Source organism: Grammomys surdaster, unplaced genomic scaffold, assembly GCF_004785775.1.
Source record: "Grammomys surdaster isolate TR1022 unplaced genomic scaffold, NIH_TR_1.0 149, whole genome shotgun sequence".
NCBI lineage: Eukaryota > Metazoa > Chordata > Mammalia > Rodentia > Muridae > Grammomys > Grammomys surdaster.
Window position 1 is genome coordinate 9,650,911 of NW_021604607.1, and position 20,195 is coordinate 9,671,105.

At 42.6% G+C, this 20,195-nt stretch overlaps 1 protein-coding gene across 1 annotated transcript in view; it reads left to right on the top strand.

Moving 5' to 3' along the window:
- Positions 1–20,195, top strand: part of Thada (THADA armadillo repeat containing) — a 288,692-nt gene that overhangs the window by 183,545 nt on the left and 84,952 nt on the right. Inside the window, exon 29 of the mRNA XM_028765113.1 lies at positions 15,778–15,896. Within this exon, the coding sequence (XP_028620946.1) occupies positions 15,778–15,896 (119 nt within the window). The remainder of the gene's footprint in view (positions 1–15,777; positions 15,897–20,195) is intronic.

A 20,195-nucleotide genomic window follows, 5' to 3' on the forward strand; every position in this document is an offset into this window, starting at 1 on the left:
CTCAGTAGCAGAGTGTTTCATGGCCAGGATCAAGGGACATGAAGAAAGAACTGTGGAAATGAGCAGAGATAGCAGTAGTAAATATCCTTGTGTATGGCACTCTTCTAAGGAAACTCTTGCTCCCATAACACCCTCATCTTGATGGTCTGACTTCCATTCCAGAGCTGACTTACCTAGAGGGTTGCAGAGGGGTGGGGTGGGGGGTGCCTTTGATACAGAGGTGAGCTAGAGAAGAAAACACTTGAGTGGGTAGGTTGTCTGACCTGTGGATGTTGAGAGGAGAGAGAAAATGTTGAGCTGAGAGGAGGGGAGAGGGGATTAGTAGTAAACTTTTGAGTAGATTCAGCACGGGTGAATGGAGAGTCATTACCCAAGTGACAGGCACTGGGACTCAGCACAATGAAAACAAGAGGTTGAAGATGTCAGAAGGCTTTGAACTGTTCACAGAGAAAGCACTTGTGACATGTCAGATAAAATGATGTCCAGCAGCATTTAAGAAGGGACTTGAACTTGTAAGGTGGCTTGCACTGACCACAACAATTTCAAACATGTTTTCTGTGGGAAGCAGAACTATTTTTAAATCTTTAATGGGAGTATGTGTGCGATGGAGAACCTTTTTTTAATGTACTTTTTCTAAGATTTTGGTCTGTGGGTTTCTTCCTTCATGTTACTGGCAGAACAACTAGGGAAGCAGTGTATTTTAGAAAGCAGTAAATTGTGCTTTAGTGTCTACTTAGACATCCTTGTGTCTCAGAATCCTGACACTCAGACATTCTCTAATCGTCACCCAGTGCTGGTTGTCTTTTTTATTATTAAAGGCGGCTAAAATGAGGTTTGAAGAATATTGGACAAATGCATGTTTACAGGACTAGTTAATCAGGTTTCTAAAGTAAATGCATACATAGTTCACCACATACTTTAAAACATTTATTTAAGCCAGGCTTGATGGTGCTTAATCCCAGTACTTAAGGCAGACACAGATGGAACCCTGAGTTCAAGACCAGCCTGGTCTATAGAGTGAGTTCCAGGACAGCCAGGACTATACAGAGAAACCCTGTCTTGGAGGAAAAAACAACAACAAGATTCATGTATGTGTATCTGTGATACATGTGGTTACAGAGACCAGAAGAGAGAGTATGTCAGATCCCTTAGAGCTAGAGTTTCAGGAAACTTTGACCTGCCTGATGTGGATTCTGGAAACAGTTCAGATCCTTTGGAAGATCATCAAGAATCACCTCTCCAGTACCACGTACTTTAGGTAGATGAGAATTTCTGTAATCAGAGACTTCAAAGTGTGCACTAGGGGAAACACTGTGAGAAGTGTTCACACAGGTCCATGTTACATTCTTTCTTCCACATCTTAAAAGAGCCTGATTGCCTCCACCCAGCCTAAGACTAGGAATTTAGCTGACAAAAAAAAGAGAGACAAGCTTCTGACAATCATGCGTTGTAAAGCACCAAGGGGATAATCACTATTACTTGCCATTCGTATGCCATTCATATGACAGGAACTGTGGTAAATGATTGGCCAAAAGCACAAGGTCTTGGGAACTTATCAGAGTGTACTAGAGGAAACACTGCTGAAGGGCAGTCCTGAGAGGGGCAACAAGTCCCCTGAACAATCCCTGCTGAGGAAAACAGACAAGCATAAGGAAGCAGCAACAAACAGGTCAGTGGCCAGGGGTGGGGCCGGTTTGCTCTTCATACCTATTTCAAGAGGAGTTATGTATTGCCCAGAAAAATTAAACCTGTGTGGCATTTGTTGATTGGAAAGGCTCATTTGTTAAACCATGGTCACCAAGCACTTCTCATATCAGCTCTTCTTTGAGACCTCATGACATGAATTGTCTTCTGAGCTCTATTTTATATATGAAGAAAGTAAAGCTCAAAAACAAGACATTTTTCTTAGGTCACCCACCAGCTTGGCCTTGCCAGGAGCCTCTGATTTGACAAGTCTCCAAAGCTGTTTGTCTCAATGCCCTTCCATTTTAACCTGGATGCTTCTTTGTTATAAAAGGTTGTGCTTGCTATGCCTTGTAAGCACATTACCACCATCCCTTGCTTAGACCACTGGGTACTGGTAGTTTGCAGAGTGTGACAACCAGAAATGCCCTAGACACTGCCAGATTTTCCAGGAGTAACATGGTAGGTTTGGGACTACTGATTCAAAGCCACATTTCTCAGTAGGAATCTGTTGGGAACCAAGAAGGATGTCTTCTTGCCCCATTGCAGTCTGTCCCAAAAACTGGCTGAGACAGTTTATCTATGTAAATATCTGTACTCACTTTAAACCTTTCCCAAGTTGGTCCTCACAGTCTCCCTGCGATACAGTGACGAAAAGGGAAAGGCCAGAAGAGCTGATACTCAGGGCTGGGAGGTAGGTGACACCTTCTTAGTAGGCCATGCTCCCTCATCCCTGCATCCAGCAAGGAATGCCAAGACGGCAGATGTTGAAGTAGATTTAGAGAGGAGATTTTGAATTTCCTCAAAGTGGATCTAGGGTAAATAACATGACTTGTCAGCAAGCCAGGAGGATTGGGCCAGTTGCCCACCACACAGCATATTCCAGTTCTGAGGACTTACCTACTCTCCCATTTGTAGATTCTTTGTTCTTTGTTTTCAGGGATAGGACCTTGCTATGTAACACAGGTACTGCAATTACACATGTGTGCCACCATGTTGCAAGTCTTGCAATGAAGTTAACCTTGTGGGTACTGCTTACCTCAGTCCGCATGGAAATTGCCTTAGCTTTAAAATCAAATCTTTTTCACTCCTGGAAGACTGTGTTGAAGATTGTTTCCATAAAAGGATAAATAGTAATCAAGGCAACATTGTTTAGGGGCCACATGAGAGGTTCAGATAGTAAATTATATGGGACAAGAGGATGAGGAGGTGATGTGACCTGGCATTGTTAGGGAGAACTGCACAGAGGAAGCTAGTGAACTGAGCCTTTCTGAACAAGTAGGAAACATAGGAAGTCTTTATACTAAACTGAGAATTGCACCCTGATTAACTCATGCAGCAGTGCCACTTAGGTGGTTATTGCAATGCCATCCCAGTCTTATTATCACAGAATACACCTAGTAACAGGTTGAAATCCGTGTACAAGTTTGTGCGTGCTGACTATCCAGAGGTCACTGTCAACTCAGTCAAATTTGATTACTTGAGATCAAAGGAGGCACACAAGGATCCATTTCAATGACCTTTTCCCTCAGTTAGATCTCACAGAATCCCTCTAAATGAAAGTGTCCTCCAGTGAAGCTGGGCTCAGGATGTAGAGAGAACTTAACTGTACTTGCCCGTGTGACTTGAGCTAGTGCTCGACTTGGTGGGATTGTGGAGGCATAGTTATCAATGAAAGGGGTTCAGAGGCCCTGAAACAGTGCCTGCTTATTGCACAGACTCCTGCCATTGGCCAGACTTCCCAAAAGTGGTGCTGCAGATGTTCCCTTTGCTAGAGGTGATGAGTGGCAAAGTAGCAAACAACCTGTGGGAGGGGAAGCTGCCGGCATCTCCATTCCAGGGGGCTTAGAGCAATTGTACTTTTCCTTCCTCCATGTGAAATATAAACAGTCACTTTGTAAACAGCTGTCACTTTGTGATTCTTAAAGATTTAGCCTCTTCCTTTTGTGACTTTGATGACCTTTGAAATAAACTGCAACTGAGAGCATGTAAAAAAAGAAATTTCATTTTCAGTTTTCAAAAAGAGGAGTCTGTCTGTTACCACAGGACAAGGGATTCTAGCAAACTCCAGATGCTGGCTCTGGCGCTGGCCCACATGCAGGCCTTTGAAGGCCCTTATGGGAGTTCTTACAGCAGTTTGTCCAAGTCCCTCACTGGGTGACTTGGATAATATTCACTAATCAGCCTGAAGACGAGATGCTAAATGTAAAACTGTTTTCTCTGACACAAATTCTTTTTAGAAGGGAAATGTTATAGATGCTTTAAAACCCAGAGAGTGTGTAATAACATAGGAGCTTTTCATTTCTGTTAGCCTTGCTTACCAAAGAGACAAGGTTGAGTATGCCACTTGTAGCTCTCAAGAATGCTGCTGCCCACCTCTCGCCTTGGTGCCTTTTCTTGACCTGTTTTCAAGTACCACTGGGCATAGGTCTCAAAGGTATAAAAATAAAAGGTCTAAGGATAAGTCCAGGAGCCAGGTAAGGTGGTGCACACTTCCCACCCCAGTACTCAGGGCCCTGAGGCAGGGGGAACCTAGGTACATGGTCAAGGTCAGCCTAGCTACATGGTGAGTTTGAGTCATCTGGAAGAAGACAAAAGGTGAAGAGGAGGAGGATCCTCCTGTTCTGTGTTTTTGAGATATGTTCTTTTTCTTTGGTTTTGTTTTTGGGGTTTTTTGTTTGGTTGGTTGGTTTTTTTTGTTTTGTTTTGTCTTTTTGTTTGGTTTTTTTTTTTTTTGGTTTTTTGTTTGTTTTGTTTTTTAATCCTTGGTTTAAAAAAAAATACCACATGGATACCTGTCTCAGTATTTAGCATTCTGGAGTCTGTTCTGAGTGTAAGATTGGGGTGCACTTGATTCTTTTTTCTTTCTTTCTTTTTTTGGAGGGGGTATATTTTGACGTCATTGTTTCTGGCTCCGTAGCACATGTTTCCTTTATGGTGACAGGCCAACAGTACTGTCACTTGATTCTGCAGATCTGTACCTGGGATCAGGTGACCTCCATATACTCTGCACATATATGCTAACCACTTAGTTAAGGTTAAGAGCACTGTTCTTGTGTGAATTTTCTGGGGTGTACTTTCTTTGGCTGATTTTTTGAGGCTCACACTGGCCTCCTACTTGTAGCTAAGGATGTCCTTGAGCTCCTAATCTCCTGCCTCTCCCTCCAAAGGGATTATACACATGAGCTTGTACGCTCAGATAAAATGTCTGGGTTTGGCAGAAGACAGTTATATAAATTGTTAGTATTGGAGGAAACTTGGCAGAAGACATATAGACCACATTTAGCAAACAAGAGGGACTTATAATTATTTCAAAAGAAAAAACTTTTTAAAAGTGACACATTCTTACTAAAAAGTTTTACAAACTACAGAAATTTACATCCAGGCAGTAGTGGCACATTCTTTTAATACCAGTACTCAGGAAGAAGAAGCAGACAGATCTCTGTAAGTTCAAGGCCAGCCTGGTCTACAAAGCAAGTTCCAGTACAACCAAGGCTACATAGAGAAACTTTGTTCCAAAAAATAAAATAGATAAATGGATAGATTAGATTAGATAGCAGAAATTTACCATATTGAATATAAAATCCCAGGGTCCACTATTGATAATTTGACAGGAATAAAAATATGACCATAGCATTTATAGCTTCTTTTTTTGTTTGTTTGTTTGTTTTGTTTAACAGTATGACTTAGAGATGTTTCTAATTAAGTACATGTAAATCCATGATTCTTCGTAATAGCCGTGATACTCACAGGAATATGCCGCAGCTTTTCCAGCTGGTTCTGTATCAGTAATTTCTAATCTTTCCTTTTACAGTTAGTATTGCTAGAAGTGTGGCTGCAAAATAAATACCTAGAAGCACCTAGAACATTGTGAGACTGAATAAAGTATGTATTTTTGAAAGCTACTGCCAAACTTGGTGTGGCGTTGCTTTGCCCAGCTCCGGTTATGAAGTATAATAACTTATATGTGCAAAAACATGGCTCTGCCAGTCAGTTTCTGACTCACTAATGAATTCATGTTCATTTTTCTAGCTATTAATTGGGTTTTACCCTTTCAAAAAATTTCTTTTTCAAATTACTTTGGCTTAAAAATACATTGTTTAGAGCCCAAGAAGTGGACGATGATAGGAGAGGTAGGTCAGAACAGGGTGGAAGGACATAGCAATGCCCTATGAACCTACTGTTTCTGTGATAGAAAGTACTGTGTCATAAGAAATTAACATGAAGAGGGAGGAGAGGAGCCCAGGGCGTGGGACTCGATGGGCACATATATCTCATTAGTAAGTATTGTGGCTCTGTGCAAAGGCAGTCAGACACAGAAGCCTGTTTAGACTGTGTAGTTTTACATACAGCCACAGGGTTGTTCCTTGGGTCATTTGGACCTACCCACCTAATGAATTTAAAGCATTAGATATGTCCTTTGGCCTAGAGGCTACCATGAATAAATTATGGCAGTTCTAATGGTGCATAAATTAGAGAGGTTTGGAAATCTAACTCCCTCCCCCTCTTTGAGACAGTCTCATTGTGAAGTCCTGGCTAACCTCTAACTCAGACACCTGCCTGCCTCTGCTTCCTGTGTGCATATTTAATTTAATTATTTTAATTTTTGTTAATGAGTGATGAATTAGCAAATACTTTATCCTGTTTTTCCTTTACTGTTGAATAATCACTGCAGTTTTTGCTGTATAAAAATTTCCAGTTTGGGGCCAGTGAGATGGCTCAGCTGCTAAAGGTGCCTACCTCCAAGCCATCCAACTTGAGTTCAGTCCCTGAGTCCCAGGGAGAGAAGGAGAGAACTGACTCCTGAAAGTTGTTCTCTGACTTCCACACAGATAATGCTATGATAAATAAGTTAATTAAAAGTAGTAATAAATGTGAAAAAAATCTGTTTGTAGTTTCCAGTTTTTATGTCGATATATTGTATTCTTCCTTATCCTATTACTGACTTCATCATTCCTTAAAAAAAACAAAAACAAAAAAAACCCACAAGATCAGCAAAAATACATCTTTGCTTGAAGATAATATTTTCACCAATATTTTTATAGTTTTGCATTTTTGGTTTTGGGGGGTTTGTATTGTCCCCAATTCAATAGGTAGGGATCCAACTAATGTATATCACAAAGGACTACTTGGTGGTTTTTCTATTATTTTATTGAATAAGTCGTTCTTATTTGTAGATACCTGCCTGCCTTTGCCTCCTAAGTGCTTTTTCTTTTCCCCCGCTCTTTTTCAGGTATAAACAAGTAATATAAGAACCGTTGGTGGCATCACTTGACTTTAGCAATGACTCATTCTTGATTAATTTTATTTCATTTATGCTACCACCAACATACCTTTTCCTGTGTCTCGACTGAACAGATTATCTGTTAATCACCAAGCCATCTTTCCAGCCTCTGCTTGGTTGCTTTTTGATAAGTGTTGCTATATCACAGACTTTACAGTTGATCTCAAATCTTTAAGGATCCAGTTAAACAGAAATTTTAGATGTTCTCCTAGCCAAGCAGCATAGCTCATGCCAATAACCCCAGCAGAGGAGTCTGAGGCAGAGAATTGCCACAAGTTCAAGACCAGCCTGAGCTACATAGCAAGTACTTTGCCAGCCTTGGTTACCAAATGAGTCTTAAAAGAGAGACATAAACAGATTGGTTTTGCAAACAAATTATCTATACTTTTTTAAATTTTTACACATAGTTCTCAGCAATGAAAGGTAAAGGTTTGTTTGTTTGTTTTATTTGAACAGATAAAGATTGACTAGCTTCAACATCACTGTCTAACTTTACCAGTACCTGGAATTTTGCTCAGGGCCCTTGACACTGCTTTCAGGAATCCAGTTTCTTAACATTTGTAGCACCACCATGACAATTCAAAGCAAATGTAATCTCAAGTTCAGCTCCCTCTCCCTCTGAGTGAGTGTGGTAGTCTCTCTGTTTAGTGAGTCTTTTTCATCCAGACAGAAATCTTGTATCCTTAGGACCCCAAGGAGCGGTAGGGAAGAATAAGACAGTTCTTTGCTTCAAGTTCTCTGTTTTAGGAAAGAACATTGCAAACTGATAACTGGCAACAGATTCAGGGGGCTAGCCATGTGGCTTAAGTGAAAAAGAGCTTTGCCTAGCATGCATCAGGAGGCTCTGGGTCACTGATGCCTTCAGTGAACAACAATGGCGGGTAGGAGGGCTGTAGACAAGATTCAGAAAGAAATGAGAGCCTTAGGGCAGGGTAAGACCTCAGTATGCAAGCCTAGAAATGTTTGACGTTGGCCCTATGATTTGAGTAGAATTCCTGTAGCCCAGTTGGAAAGAGTAGAAGGAAAAATGGGAAGGGCCAGGCCGAACCAAGTAACATTTGTCAGGTTGTCGGGAATGGGATTTCATGTCTTGTGGGCACAGAATAGGCTTATGACATAGAGAAGGTAGAAGGCAAAACTGGAAATATAGGTGGAGCTTTAAGGTCCCAGCTAGTCCTTGAAGAGAGTTTTTGCAAGGCATAAACATTACCATCAGAGCTTGCCTTTAGAAAATAAGTATTGGAGGAAAGACATCATCCAGGTGCAAGGTCTTTGGGCTCTTGACCAGCTTGATGGGAGAGTTCTAGAAAGGAAGGGCACAGCAAATCTGCACACAGCCATTTGGATAGGTTTGTATATTTTAGTCCTTCATGGTGTATGATGCATTCCCAGTGACACACTCCCCAGGTTGGTCAGGCAAGAAGTAGCTTCACCTGGGATTAGTGTCCTCTTCCACAAAGATACCACTTACTAAGAACTTCACAGGGATATGTTCTCCCATCTCATAAACAGACTGAGGTTTGGTGGAGCAGCTGCCCGAAATGTTTCCTGCTCTGCTTTCTAATCCCATTATGGGATGATTGTGGGTGACACACGCCCAGGTTCTTGAGGATGACCCAGCTAAGGAATTCAAGTGTCATTAAGGTGTTGCCTAGAGGCCACACTCTTCCAAGGTCTGTGACAGTGTTACTGGCAATGAGCCCCTCCATTGGATTCTACAAATGGCATAGGCAAGTACATGTGCCCAACAAGCCCAAGCAACAAGAAGGGTGCTTCTGAGAAACTGTGGTCTACCTGAGGCTTCAGTCAGTGTGCCTGAAGCAGAAAACCAATCCTGCAACCTGGCTGATCTTAAAGTGACTGGAAGTGACAGATGTTACTGGGCTTTCTCCCTGACTTTACTGAAACACAGGCACATAGATGCACACATGTACATGCATGCACATGTGTGCAGTCTGCCTTTGAAATGTTTGCTGTCTCCACTTCCAGCGATTATGTGAAGAGGTGTGTTTCTGTGAATTAGAAAGTTTAGATATTTTTCTCAACCATTCCCCTCCTACCCCCTTTTTCAGTCTGACTTAAAGCCATATACTTCATCCTGCCTGCCTGTCTTTAGTTCTGTTTGTATGAATTAAGTTGACAGGATAAATATTCACATTCCCAGTACAGGCTGAAACAATGTTTGCCTGTTCTAACCAGTGAGTTGAGAAAAGGGGGATGGTGGGGCTGACATCACTCTATACTGTATGTTCCCGGCATAGATCATTTATTTAAGTCCCTAAAAAAATGCAGATGGTTTAGCAGCTGAAACAAAATCCTGTGTAAACACTGAGTTTGGAAGAATGTAGCAGTGACTTAGCTGTGGTTGGTGATACAGGAAGAAGGCAGCAGGAAGGCAGATGCAGGTGGGTGTGCTGACCCGAGTGGATAAGATCAAAGTGCTTGCCAAGTCTGTATGCTGCAAGAGGAAAAAGACTGAACTTACTTTGTTTTATTTTATTTTATATTTTATCAAAATCCACTTGTAAAAGTGAATGGACTAGCATTGATCCTCAGAGTTTAGGATCACTGATGGCTACATCCACTCACCCCCTTTAGGTCTGACGTTTGAGATGACTGTCTCTTGTCTTACTAGAGTTGGCCTTTTCCATGGCCTGCATAACTGCTCAGGCCATGCTGACTTCTGGAGCTCAGCTGCTGTTGATTTTAAAAGGGAGGAAATTGGTCTGAAAGCCACGCTCTGTGGAGAAACCCGTCTCAGCATTGCCTTCCCAAACAGCCATATATCATCTTGATCTTGTCCCACACAAGCCACTATTTTAGTAAAGCAGCATAAGTCAGACATATTTTACTAGTGCAGTTCGAGTTTATTCAGGGCATTGGCTCATGACTCTTTTTTAGGCGCATGACATTTATTCAGAATGCATTACATTCATACAATGGAACTGCTTTTAAGATCCTGGGCTGCCCAGATGGGCCACATGCTTCCCACAGATGCCTGCTCACCCCCATCCCCCAGAGTCTCTCTGTGTTTAGAGTCTGGGTAGAGGGCGACCCTAACTGTTTCCAGGTTCTCAATGTGGTGTCTCATTACAGCTTACTTTTTCAGTGTAAGAAATACAGGATCCCCTGACCTTCATTCAGCCCCTTCATGGACTGCTCCTCCTTAGGGCAGGGCTGACCAGCCATGCTTGTAATAGTTGGGGCATGCTGCTGCCAACTGTGATCAATTCTGCCTCTTTTTGACGGAAGAAGACTCTTTCTAACTATTCTTTCTCTCTGCTCTCCTTCCTTCCTTCCTTCCTTCCTTCCTTCCTTCCTTCCTTCCTTCCTTCCTCCCTTCCTTCTTTCCTTCCGTTGTTGTTGTTGTTGCTGCTGTTGTTGCAGCATGTATGTGTGATGGTGGGGCTGGGGTACCACAGCATTCATGCGAAGGTCAGAGAGTAACTCCATGGAGTCACTTCTCTCCTTCCGATGGGACCTGGGTTCTGAACTCACCAGGTTGGTGTAGTGCAGGTCTCTGTCAGCTGAGCCATGAGGCAGCTAAGTCATCAAGCAGCTGAGCTATCAGGCATGGTTATCTTGCAGCAGCAAAGCTTTCTTCTTCTATTTTCTCTCATTGATGATACCTCTGAGTCCACTTTAGGGACCTGCCATGCCTAGAGGTAAACTGTCCTCTATACTAAGGTTAATGGATAAGTAGAGATCCATCTTGGTCTCAAAAGAATTGCTGTTTTGTGCAATAAATGACTAACTAGAGAAACCATCACATAGATGTTCCCTACCCCAAATCTCAGTAAACAAGATCTTAAATCCAAACTAATCCAGTCCCCCTCCCTCATTCTCAGACTGCTGGGGATACCCTTCTAATCCTGATCTTGAAAGGTTGCCCAGCTTCCCAAGTTAAGAATATCTTCTTGAGGTCCCGCTTCTTTTTCCTAGCTGTCAGCCTACTTGGCAGCCCAAGAACGGCTCTCACACATGAGCTTCCCTCTCTGCCCACTGCTGCTAGAGTTTAGATGTGATTCTTAGAGGGTACCAAAAATCAGAATGTGTCCTGGTCAAAACCTAGAGGAATCATTTCAACTCATGCCCTCTCTGTCTATCCTATGATTTCAGACCTTCGATACAGTCTTGCACTTTGTAAATATTTAATTTTGGTTTTCATGTTCCAAAGTTAAGAAAAATGAGCAGTGACAAATGGCACTAATAGTCCCTTAGCAGTAGTGAGCAGTAGTGAGCAGTAGTGAGCAGCTCCTACCATTCTGCTGAGGGTGGGTAACTTGTGACTTGTTAGGTCCACTACAAGTGGGTCTTCTGAGTTTGAAAAGAAGTTGAAAACAGGGATGATGCTGATATGCTATCTTCCAGCTTCTGAATATTTTTACAGAAGCACTTGTAGGCTTTGAGGCCTCATGGCCCACGTGCCTATTAGTCTTTAGCCCCTGGTTCAACACATCACCTCTTAACTGGACTTCTGCCGTGGTCCTGGACCCCCTGTCTTATCTGGAACAGCTTTTGACATCTCCCTGCAAGTTACAGCTTCCATCCCTGAAGTCTTCCCTTTGAAGAGGGCTCTGCTGGTCACATGACAAGATCAATCCCACCATGTTGCCTCTGAGGTCTTTCTCATCCTGACTTACACACCATGCTAATCTCTGACCAGTCCCAAAACATTTTTAAATTAAGAGACTATTTTAAAATAGTGATAGAGCTATGAAAATATTGTGTACAAGAATTTCCATGTGTATTTCTCTCCTCCAACTCTGTTCTATTAGTATTTTCATTAGTGTGGTACAATGTTACAATTAGCCAAGCACTATTGAATAGTAAATACCTTTTAAAGATTTTCTTAAATTGTATGTATATATGTGAGCATGCATGTGTCCATACCTCTGTGTGTGTGTGTGTGTGTGTGGAAATGGTATTAGATACTCTGGAACTGGAATTATTTGCAGTTGTGAGACTCTATATCATTGATAGGATCTTTCTTTTTTCTTTCAAAATCAGTCTCTTGACTCCAGCAAGTTTCTTTTCCTTGACAGATAAGAATATCAGTCCTTTTATAGTGACTTCTTTGAGTTTATTTTCAGAATAGAGTTAATAGGGAAGAAACAGACAACATACGTACAACAGAACCCACATTTTTATCAGGAATGTAATGTATGCCAGTTGGGGTGGGGTGTGTGTGTGTGTCTGTGTGTGTGTGTGTGTGTGTGTGTGTGTAAATAAACATTATATCTCTCTGGTCACAAACTGCAGAAGTACCTCTGTTCCCATTAGTGCTACCTTCTGAAGGCTCAATTACTGTCAGCTGCAGGCTAAAAATATTAAACTTCAAACTGGGTGTTGTGACACTGCCTTTAAATTTAGCACTGAGGAGGAAGAGGCAGGCAATCTCTGAGTTTGAGGCCAGCCTGACCTACAGAATAAGTTCCAAGATGTCCAGTACTACACAGAGAACCCCTGTCTCAAAAATCCAAAAAAAAAGGGGGGGGGTCCCAAACATGAAGTTAATTTTAAGAAATTTTTATTATAGTATATTATTGATTTCTGTTTTATTTCTCTTTTGTTGTGATTAGTTTGAAAGTTAAACTTTTTATAGATGTGTATGTGTATATAGGAAAAATATAGTTATGTAAGGTTTATATTAACCAAGGTTTCAGATACCCATCGGTGCCTTGAAATATTTTCCACAAAGGGGGCCACTGAGCTGACAATATGATTCAGCCAAGCCAAGTTTGACATCTTAAATTCCATCACCAGAACTGATCCCCAAAATATGTCCCTTGACCTCTACACATGTACCATAGCACACACACGCACAAATTAGAGTAATAATCAGTTGAAAAGACAGAAGAGAGTACCATCTCTTAACATAAGGAAACAGATGTTAACTTAGTTGGTCAAAAGATATATAGCTAGTGCCTTGGTTTACAACCATGTCTGCTTGCCCTCAGAGTGTGAGCCATGTGATTGGAGTCTTCCCATTTGTCTAGCCTTGCTGTCTCCATCACATCAGGAGTCATAGGAATTGAGGAGAATGGTATCATTCAGCTATGTGTCTACCCTGAACACAAAGTTGGTACCTACTGCAATGTACAAGCTCCATGAGAATATACCTGAGACAGTTACTGTCAGTAGAGACACTAAACACCAGCATATGTTTCATTCAGTGCTGCTGAGTTCCTACCATGTACTGGCCTCACAAACGTGGAAAGCCAGGCAAGTGATATCACTAGCATGCGGTATCAGGGAGGCTGCTGGGTTTTCACTTCTCTAGTCCTCATGACTAGAACACAACCTGGGGGGGGGGGGCGGGGGACTGCTTGGTCTGTGCTACAGATCCCAGGACACTATCTGGTAATAACATTTGCTTGATAAGTATTTGTGGACTGGATGTTTGAACACTGTTGTAAACTTAGGGCCCCTAAACTGGTGGTATGCTTGTCAGCACTTTGGTGTGTCTAATGAGTCCTGCTCCGTCACTGACTAGCCTGGCAGCTCGAGCTCTATGATTGCAGTTTGCAAGTTATCCCAGGCCCTGGTCTAACCACACTCAGTACCAACACTGTAGGCAAATGCAGAAGGAGAGAAGAGTGGCCTTGTAGCTTTCAGCCCAAGAACTGAGAGACAAATGGCTCCTTCCAGACCTCCCTGAACTTCACACTGAACGATTACCTCGTTTTTCTCGAGTCCAGTGTTTCAAATGTCATGTGAGGATGGTTGTGCATAAATATTTTCATGACTGTTTCTCAGAAATACTAATCTGTTTCACATTTGTTTGCAAGCCATTCCTCTCCATCTGCTTTGTCTTCTCCGTTCCATCTCTGCTCTGTCCTCTGCTTCTCTGACATGTGCTCGATTTGTACTGCGCTGCCTCTTCTACTTGCTTGTGTCCACCAGGTTTGCCTACATGCCCCTCCGTGTACACTGGTCAGGTGCAGACAGATCACTCTCTGTCCTTGGTGAGTTACTAGGATTACAGTTGCTGTGTGGTGTGTACCCAGGGTGACAGAATTGATGGGCTGTAGGCTGACATTCATAAGCCAGAGCTACCAAGCGTTTCAAAAACAGTCTTGTTTTTGCCAAGCAAGGTGAGCAAATATAGGCCAGGGCTTAAACATCCACAGGGGGTTATTTCTGAAGTGATTGCTTCTAAATGAGAAGCATTTGAAACCTCATAGCTCTCTTGACAAGTAAATTCCATAGTCGTGTGTTTTGCTGGTGTCTGCTGATTAATTACAGCGCTGTGACACATGAAAGCCCTGGTGGTTGGTTTAGTGCAGCTGTGGAGAAAAGAAAGCAAGGCCCAGTGACTTTGCCAGCTCTTTCAGGACAGTGGGGGTTGAGGCTGAGGGAAGTATTTTTCCTTCTGGCAGTCACCACATAGGAACAGAAGCCCCAGCCAGCCCAGTTCTCCAGGCTCTATGCCGGGTGGTTTGCTCCCTGCTGGCTGTGGTGAGGGAGCAGCATCTGATCGGTGCTTCTGAGAGAACAGGTCCTTTGTTAGAGAAAGTGTTTCAGTGTTCATCCAGGGGCAGAGCCCACACTCCCATATACTTGTGCTTCAGAAAAAAGTTAGACTAGGCCTGGTGACATACACCTGTAATTCCAGTATTCAGGAGGCAGAAGCAGGAGGATCAACTGGTTCAAGGCCATCCTCAACTACATAAGGAGTTTGAGACCACCTTGGGCTACTTGAGTTCTTATCTAAAAAAGGGTGGAACAGGAGGAGAATCTGGACATGTGACTTCAGCCTCTAGTCCCAGTACTTGGAAGACTGAGGCACAGAGTGGGAGATGGTACCATGAATAAAGTACTTACACTTATCCCAGGAACCCACATAAAGCCAGATGTGGCAGCTTGTGTGTCTATAATCCCAGCAGAGGATAAAAAAGAAAAGGGAAAATACTAAAATAGTTTTTTTTTTTTAAAAAAAAAAAAAAAACTTAATGTGTCCACTGCCACTTTATTTCCTTCATCTTTATCTGCTTACATAGGTGACCGACCAACCAAAGGAATTGTGTGCCATGAGGCTTTCAGCCCAGAGAACCCTTATTCATTCTTCCCCTAAGATTTGTGCTCCTCACAGAGGCACAGTGGATGCCATTGCTGAGGAGAAGCCCACACAGATTTACCCATGGTCTGGATTGCTTGTGTGGTCAGACAGTGCCACCATCATGAATATAAACAGTTGAGAGACATCAGGATCTGCTCTCTCTGCTTTTAATGCTGGTATATAATTGCCATGTAAGTGTCAAAAGTGTACACCACATCTGACTGTTGTCCCTTCTGACTGCTAAGGAAAAGTTTGGAAGATTTGTTATAGACACTACGGCCTGTTTCTGCACAGGCGTGCTGTGCTCTTCCTACCTCATTAGCCCGCACTGTCCTGATGAACCCAGATTTATGTCTAAGCCACATAGACTCACACATAGTTCCTTCCCATGCAGACTTGGAGTTAGTTTCTTGTAAGATTGCTGAAATAAAGGTGATTCTACTTCTCAGCTGAACTCAGCATGTAGGTTGTTTCTACCTAAGAAGCTCTTGAGGCTGAGGATTATGTGGTCACAGTGGTCCTTGGTCTGGGGAATTGTGGGAGCCGTCCAGAGCACGAGTCTGTGTGGCCAGGCCCTGGGCTTTCTCCCGCTGCAGCAACCTCCAGCCTGCAGCTTTCAGCATGCTTCCTTGTGGAGGCAGTCCGTCTCCTCTGAGGACTGTTGGAGGGATCTAAACGGGAGGAGCTGAGTGTGTATGAACAACCCCCTTTCACAGCAGAGGATTGTTCTTTCTCTTTTCTGGTTTAGGTTTTTCATTTGTTACAAGCCTACATTACAGACTCCAGACACAGAACAAATGCAGATTTCCGACAGGAGCTGAGTGACATCACTGTTTGTACCAGAGCCAAACTCTGGCTAGCCATGAGGTATGTAAAAGCCCCATATGAGGAGGCATCATTGGGTTAGTGGTGTGTTCGAGAATTGCTGTTTCTAGTTGTGAGGAATTTTAAGTTGTTCATATTAGTTTCCAAACTTTTTAAGAGTACTTTAGACCTTTGTGTTGTGGTAAAAAAAAAAGTATTTCTTGATAGTTTTTCTAAAATTGCTGAGTGTTGGGGCTAGGGGTTTGATATAGTTCAATAGCCACGTGTTTCTTACCCTCACCAACAACCCAACCCTGTTGGCTGCTCTGCACTGTACAAACCCTTAGGAACCATGGCAGCCTAAAGGTTAAAGATCCTTGGGTGACTTGAAGGCACTGAAGAGAAGGTAGGACTTGCATGGAAAAGGGAACTGAAATTTGCAGTGATTAGGTGGATAGGAGGATTATGTCAGCAAAAGCAGAGGGTGACCTTTTTTCTTTTTCTTTTTTCTTTTCTTTCTTTTTTTCTTCTGTTTTGCCATTCTTACATGTGCTTATTCTGGAACTTAGAATATAAAGGATAAGAGTGATGTAAAGAGTAAAAACAGGCTTCTGTTTTATCATATGTAGAAGACACGCTACACTGTGTTCAAAACTCCAGATATCGGTAGGACAGTGTCTCTTCAAGGCTTCTCTATGAGTTAACTCTGGCAAAGGTAGTTAAGAAGAGGCCAGTTGTGGGCAGTGGTAGTGCATGCCTTTAATCACAACACTCAAGACTGAAGAGGCAGGGAGATCTCTATGAGTTTGAAGCCAGCCTAGTCTGCAAATCGATTCCAGGACAGTCAGGGCTTTGTTATACAGAGAAACTTGTCTTGGGGAAAAAAAAGAAAGAAGAGACCAGTGGTACTTAAGATGGTCTTGTGAAATGATGCCATAACCCTCCAAGAGGCAGAGAAAACTGGGCGGGCCACACTGAAAGAGCCAGAGAGGAGAGCCACTGGTGGCTGTCCACAGTGGTGGGTGTGGTGATAGGGTGTGTAGTGACTGTCTTAAGCCATACTTAACTGTAGGCATGCTTACTGGTTGGGCCCTCTTTGTCTGAAGTGCCACTGAGGTTGTGGCAAGCTGTTAAGTGGTTTCCCTAAGCATGATATTGCTTGTCTTATGTGCAGCCTGTTGCCTTTAACCTCTCTGAGACACACTTCCAGAGAACAGAGACCTGGGATCACATTTGTCTCTTAGTTTTCACCAAGTAATAATAGATCAGGTCTTTTCTTTCAAGCTGTTATTTCTGGGGATCAGGAAATGGAGGCTCTCCAAGAATTGTCTGCTGAAAATCTTTTTTTAGCCATACCCTCACCAAGAGTTAAGCCTTGGTTCTGAAGCTTGTCTAAGGGAGGAGTCTTTATCCCTTTCGCTCAAGCTCACTGGAAGTCATCGCCCACCTACTTCCTCAGTCCATTCCTTCCAATTGCATGAGAAAGAAGAGGGAAGGACAGGCCAGCTCTTGACGGGCTTCAGTTTTGCTCGGCCTGGAGATGGCCGGTGAAGTCTTACTTCTAAGCACCCACTCTTCAGCTGGAGAGGGCCTTCCTACCTGGCAGACATCCCCCATAGTCCCTGTCACTGTTGTCCAGTCAACCTTATCATTGTGATCATCCCTTCCACCAACTTCTGACGTTTTCCTCTGATTTCCTTAGCCTTAGCCTAGAAAATAAAGCCTTGAGTCCTAGGAGCTTCCCTCATGTGGGTTCTACCTCCTTGCTCAGAGTACAGGAAAGTCATGGCTCTGTTTCCTACAGTCAACTCTCTTTTATCCAAGTGTGAACTTTCAAGTCAGTGGGTGGCTTCTAATGCCAGGCCTCCTCTTACTCCTTAATGTACATTTCTACAAGTATTAATCAGGGTGTGTTCAGAGCCTAGAATAGAGTTTGGGAGGAAATCCTGCTACAGAAGCTCAAGATATTCCAGAGCTTTACGGGAGCCATTCTGTATTATCCACGCCATTGAAGGACACTCACAGGCCGAGTTCGAAACCGTAGAACTCCATGTAAGTAATGAAACCATCACCTGTTCTGAGCCTGCCTTGTCTCCAAGGACCTCTTGCTTTGGGAGGTGTTTGTCTACACTGGTCAGCTGCATGCTCAGATGAACCCAGTTAGGGTCATGGTAGTCACCTGTCAAAGCAAATCCTTTCTGACTTTCTTGCCCTGTTTTGCTGTGAAGATGTTACTGTGGGAGTATTCCAGAGTCAACTGCTGGAGAGGCCCCTTTATATTCCTGGGCATTTACATATGGAAGATAAATGTGCCTTGGACTTACTGTAGCCTTCTAGTGTAACCTATGAGAAAGTACTGTGGCTGGGAAAGAAACTGTTGATGTAGGTTCTAGCAGTAACACACTTTTCCTCCTATAGTTTATTCAATCCTTGAGTTCATTCAGTCCAATAAGCTTGAGAATTTTAGGGGATGGGCCATTTATTTGTCCTTTTGTCCAAAAGGTTTCTTTAAAAAAAAATTTTATAGGAGCTACAGGTAATCAACTGATTTTTAAAATTTGAACTCTTAAGTTGAAAGCACACAGACTTTTGTTATACATTTGTGTTTTGGCTTTGTGAGATTAATAAGGACTTACTTATATGAGCTGGGTGAGCAAGGTTGTTGGAGACTTTTATGTGATAAATGGCTGTATGGGAATGCTGTTTGAATAAAGGACGTGGCATTTGCTCTTCCAGGCTGCTTTTCATTCCAGGATGTCAAGAGTCTTATGGAAGTCAGGTCAGCTCATTAATCTTTCCCATCTTCCCTTCTCTCTTTTCTCAGCCTTCCCTTCTCAGTCCAGTTCTCTTTCCCCTTGTGTGAGGGCAGCAGTTACCAGATCCCGGTGGGGAGGAAAGCCTGCCCAGGTTAGGCACCAAGTGAGATCAGAATGAGCCCCATCCTGGAAAGGTTGTCTAGAGTGCCATCTAGTCCCCAAGGATGGCCCTCCTGCTGCTCTTGCTGTCTGCAGGCTGCAGCTCTGCTGTCCTAGCAGTCACAGGCCCTGCCCAAACAGGAAGAACTTTGAAAAGCTCTTTCAAGCAGGACTAAGAGGAAACGACTTATTTACTTTGGGTATGATTTGGGATTGTAATTATATAGGGCTTCAAAATTTTTAGAAGTGGTTTGTTATCTTGTGTTTCCTTCAGCCATAAAAGAGTAAATATGTATTGGATGTTCCTTTTAGAAAACTTGATGATATTAACCATGTGTGTGGGTACACATGTGTTAATCCTACTACTTAGGGGCACAGAGACAAAAGGGCTGATGCCAATTTCAGGCCAGTCTGAGCTACTCATTGAAATGGTTTCGAAAAACAAAACAAAACCCAAAAAGATAAGGACAGCCTGGTGAGCTTTGTGTACTGCTGGACTCAATGGGGCAGGCAATGGGATGGCCAGAGGGAAACGTTTTCTACTGAACTTCTTCCATGATTTTCCTTGGCTATCAGTTCATATCAAGGAAAAATAGTCTAGTACAAATTTGAAAAAGAATATAAAAATGAATTCTACTCTTACCACAGTCCAATGGAAATTATGTTATTGTTAACAATTTTATGTGGTTACCTCATCTTTTTTCCTTTTTTTCTTTTATAGAGCTAAGGTTCTATTAAGTATAAAAGTTATAGCTTCCTTTTTTTACTTTGCAATATGAAAATATTTGCTATTATTTTACTTAAAACTTTATACCTGCTATGGAAAATGATGTCACACTTCCTTAAAAATTGAAAATAGAATCAATATATAGTCCTGCAGTTCTTTTTCTAAGTTCACAGAGAGAAAGAAAGAGAAAGAGAAAGGGAGAAGAAAAGAGAGAGAGAGAGAGAGAGAGAGAGAGAGCGCACGCACAGAGACTTAGATAGTTGTACTAACATGCTCATGCTCATAGCAGCTTTCTTCCTGGTAACTACACCACAGAACAGCAACGTTCATTGCTGACAGTAAAAGAAGCAAAATATGATATATACATATGGTAGTATTAGTCCATCTTTAAAAGAGAAATTCCCATCCCCAGCTAGGGATTGAACCCAGGACTCTGCACATGCTAGGCCGGTGCCCTGCCACAGCTATATCCCCAGCCAGCAAGGGAGATCTGACTTGTGCCACAACATTTAGGTATCCAGAGAGAGAGTTGACTGAGTAGATCATTCATAGACATAGAAAGTAGAGCTGCCATTGATAGCATGTGTCAGAGGGCAGAGCCAAGAGCTGCTGTTCATGGTACAGGGTTTAGCTTTACAGATAGAAGTGCTGGGATTAACGTAGTAACTATATTTAAAACATTTAAAAATAGCAAGTACTCCAAACAAAAATCTCTGTACT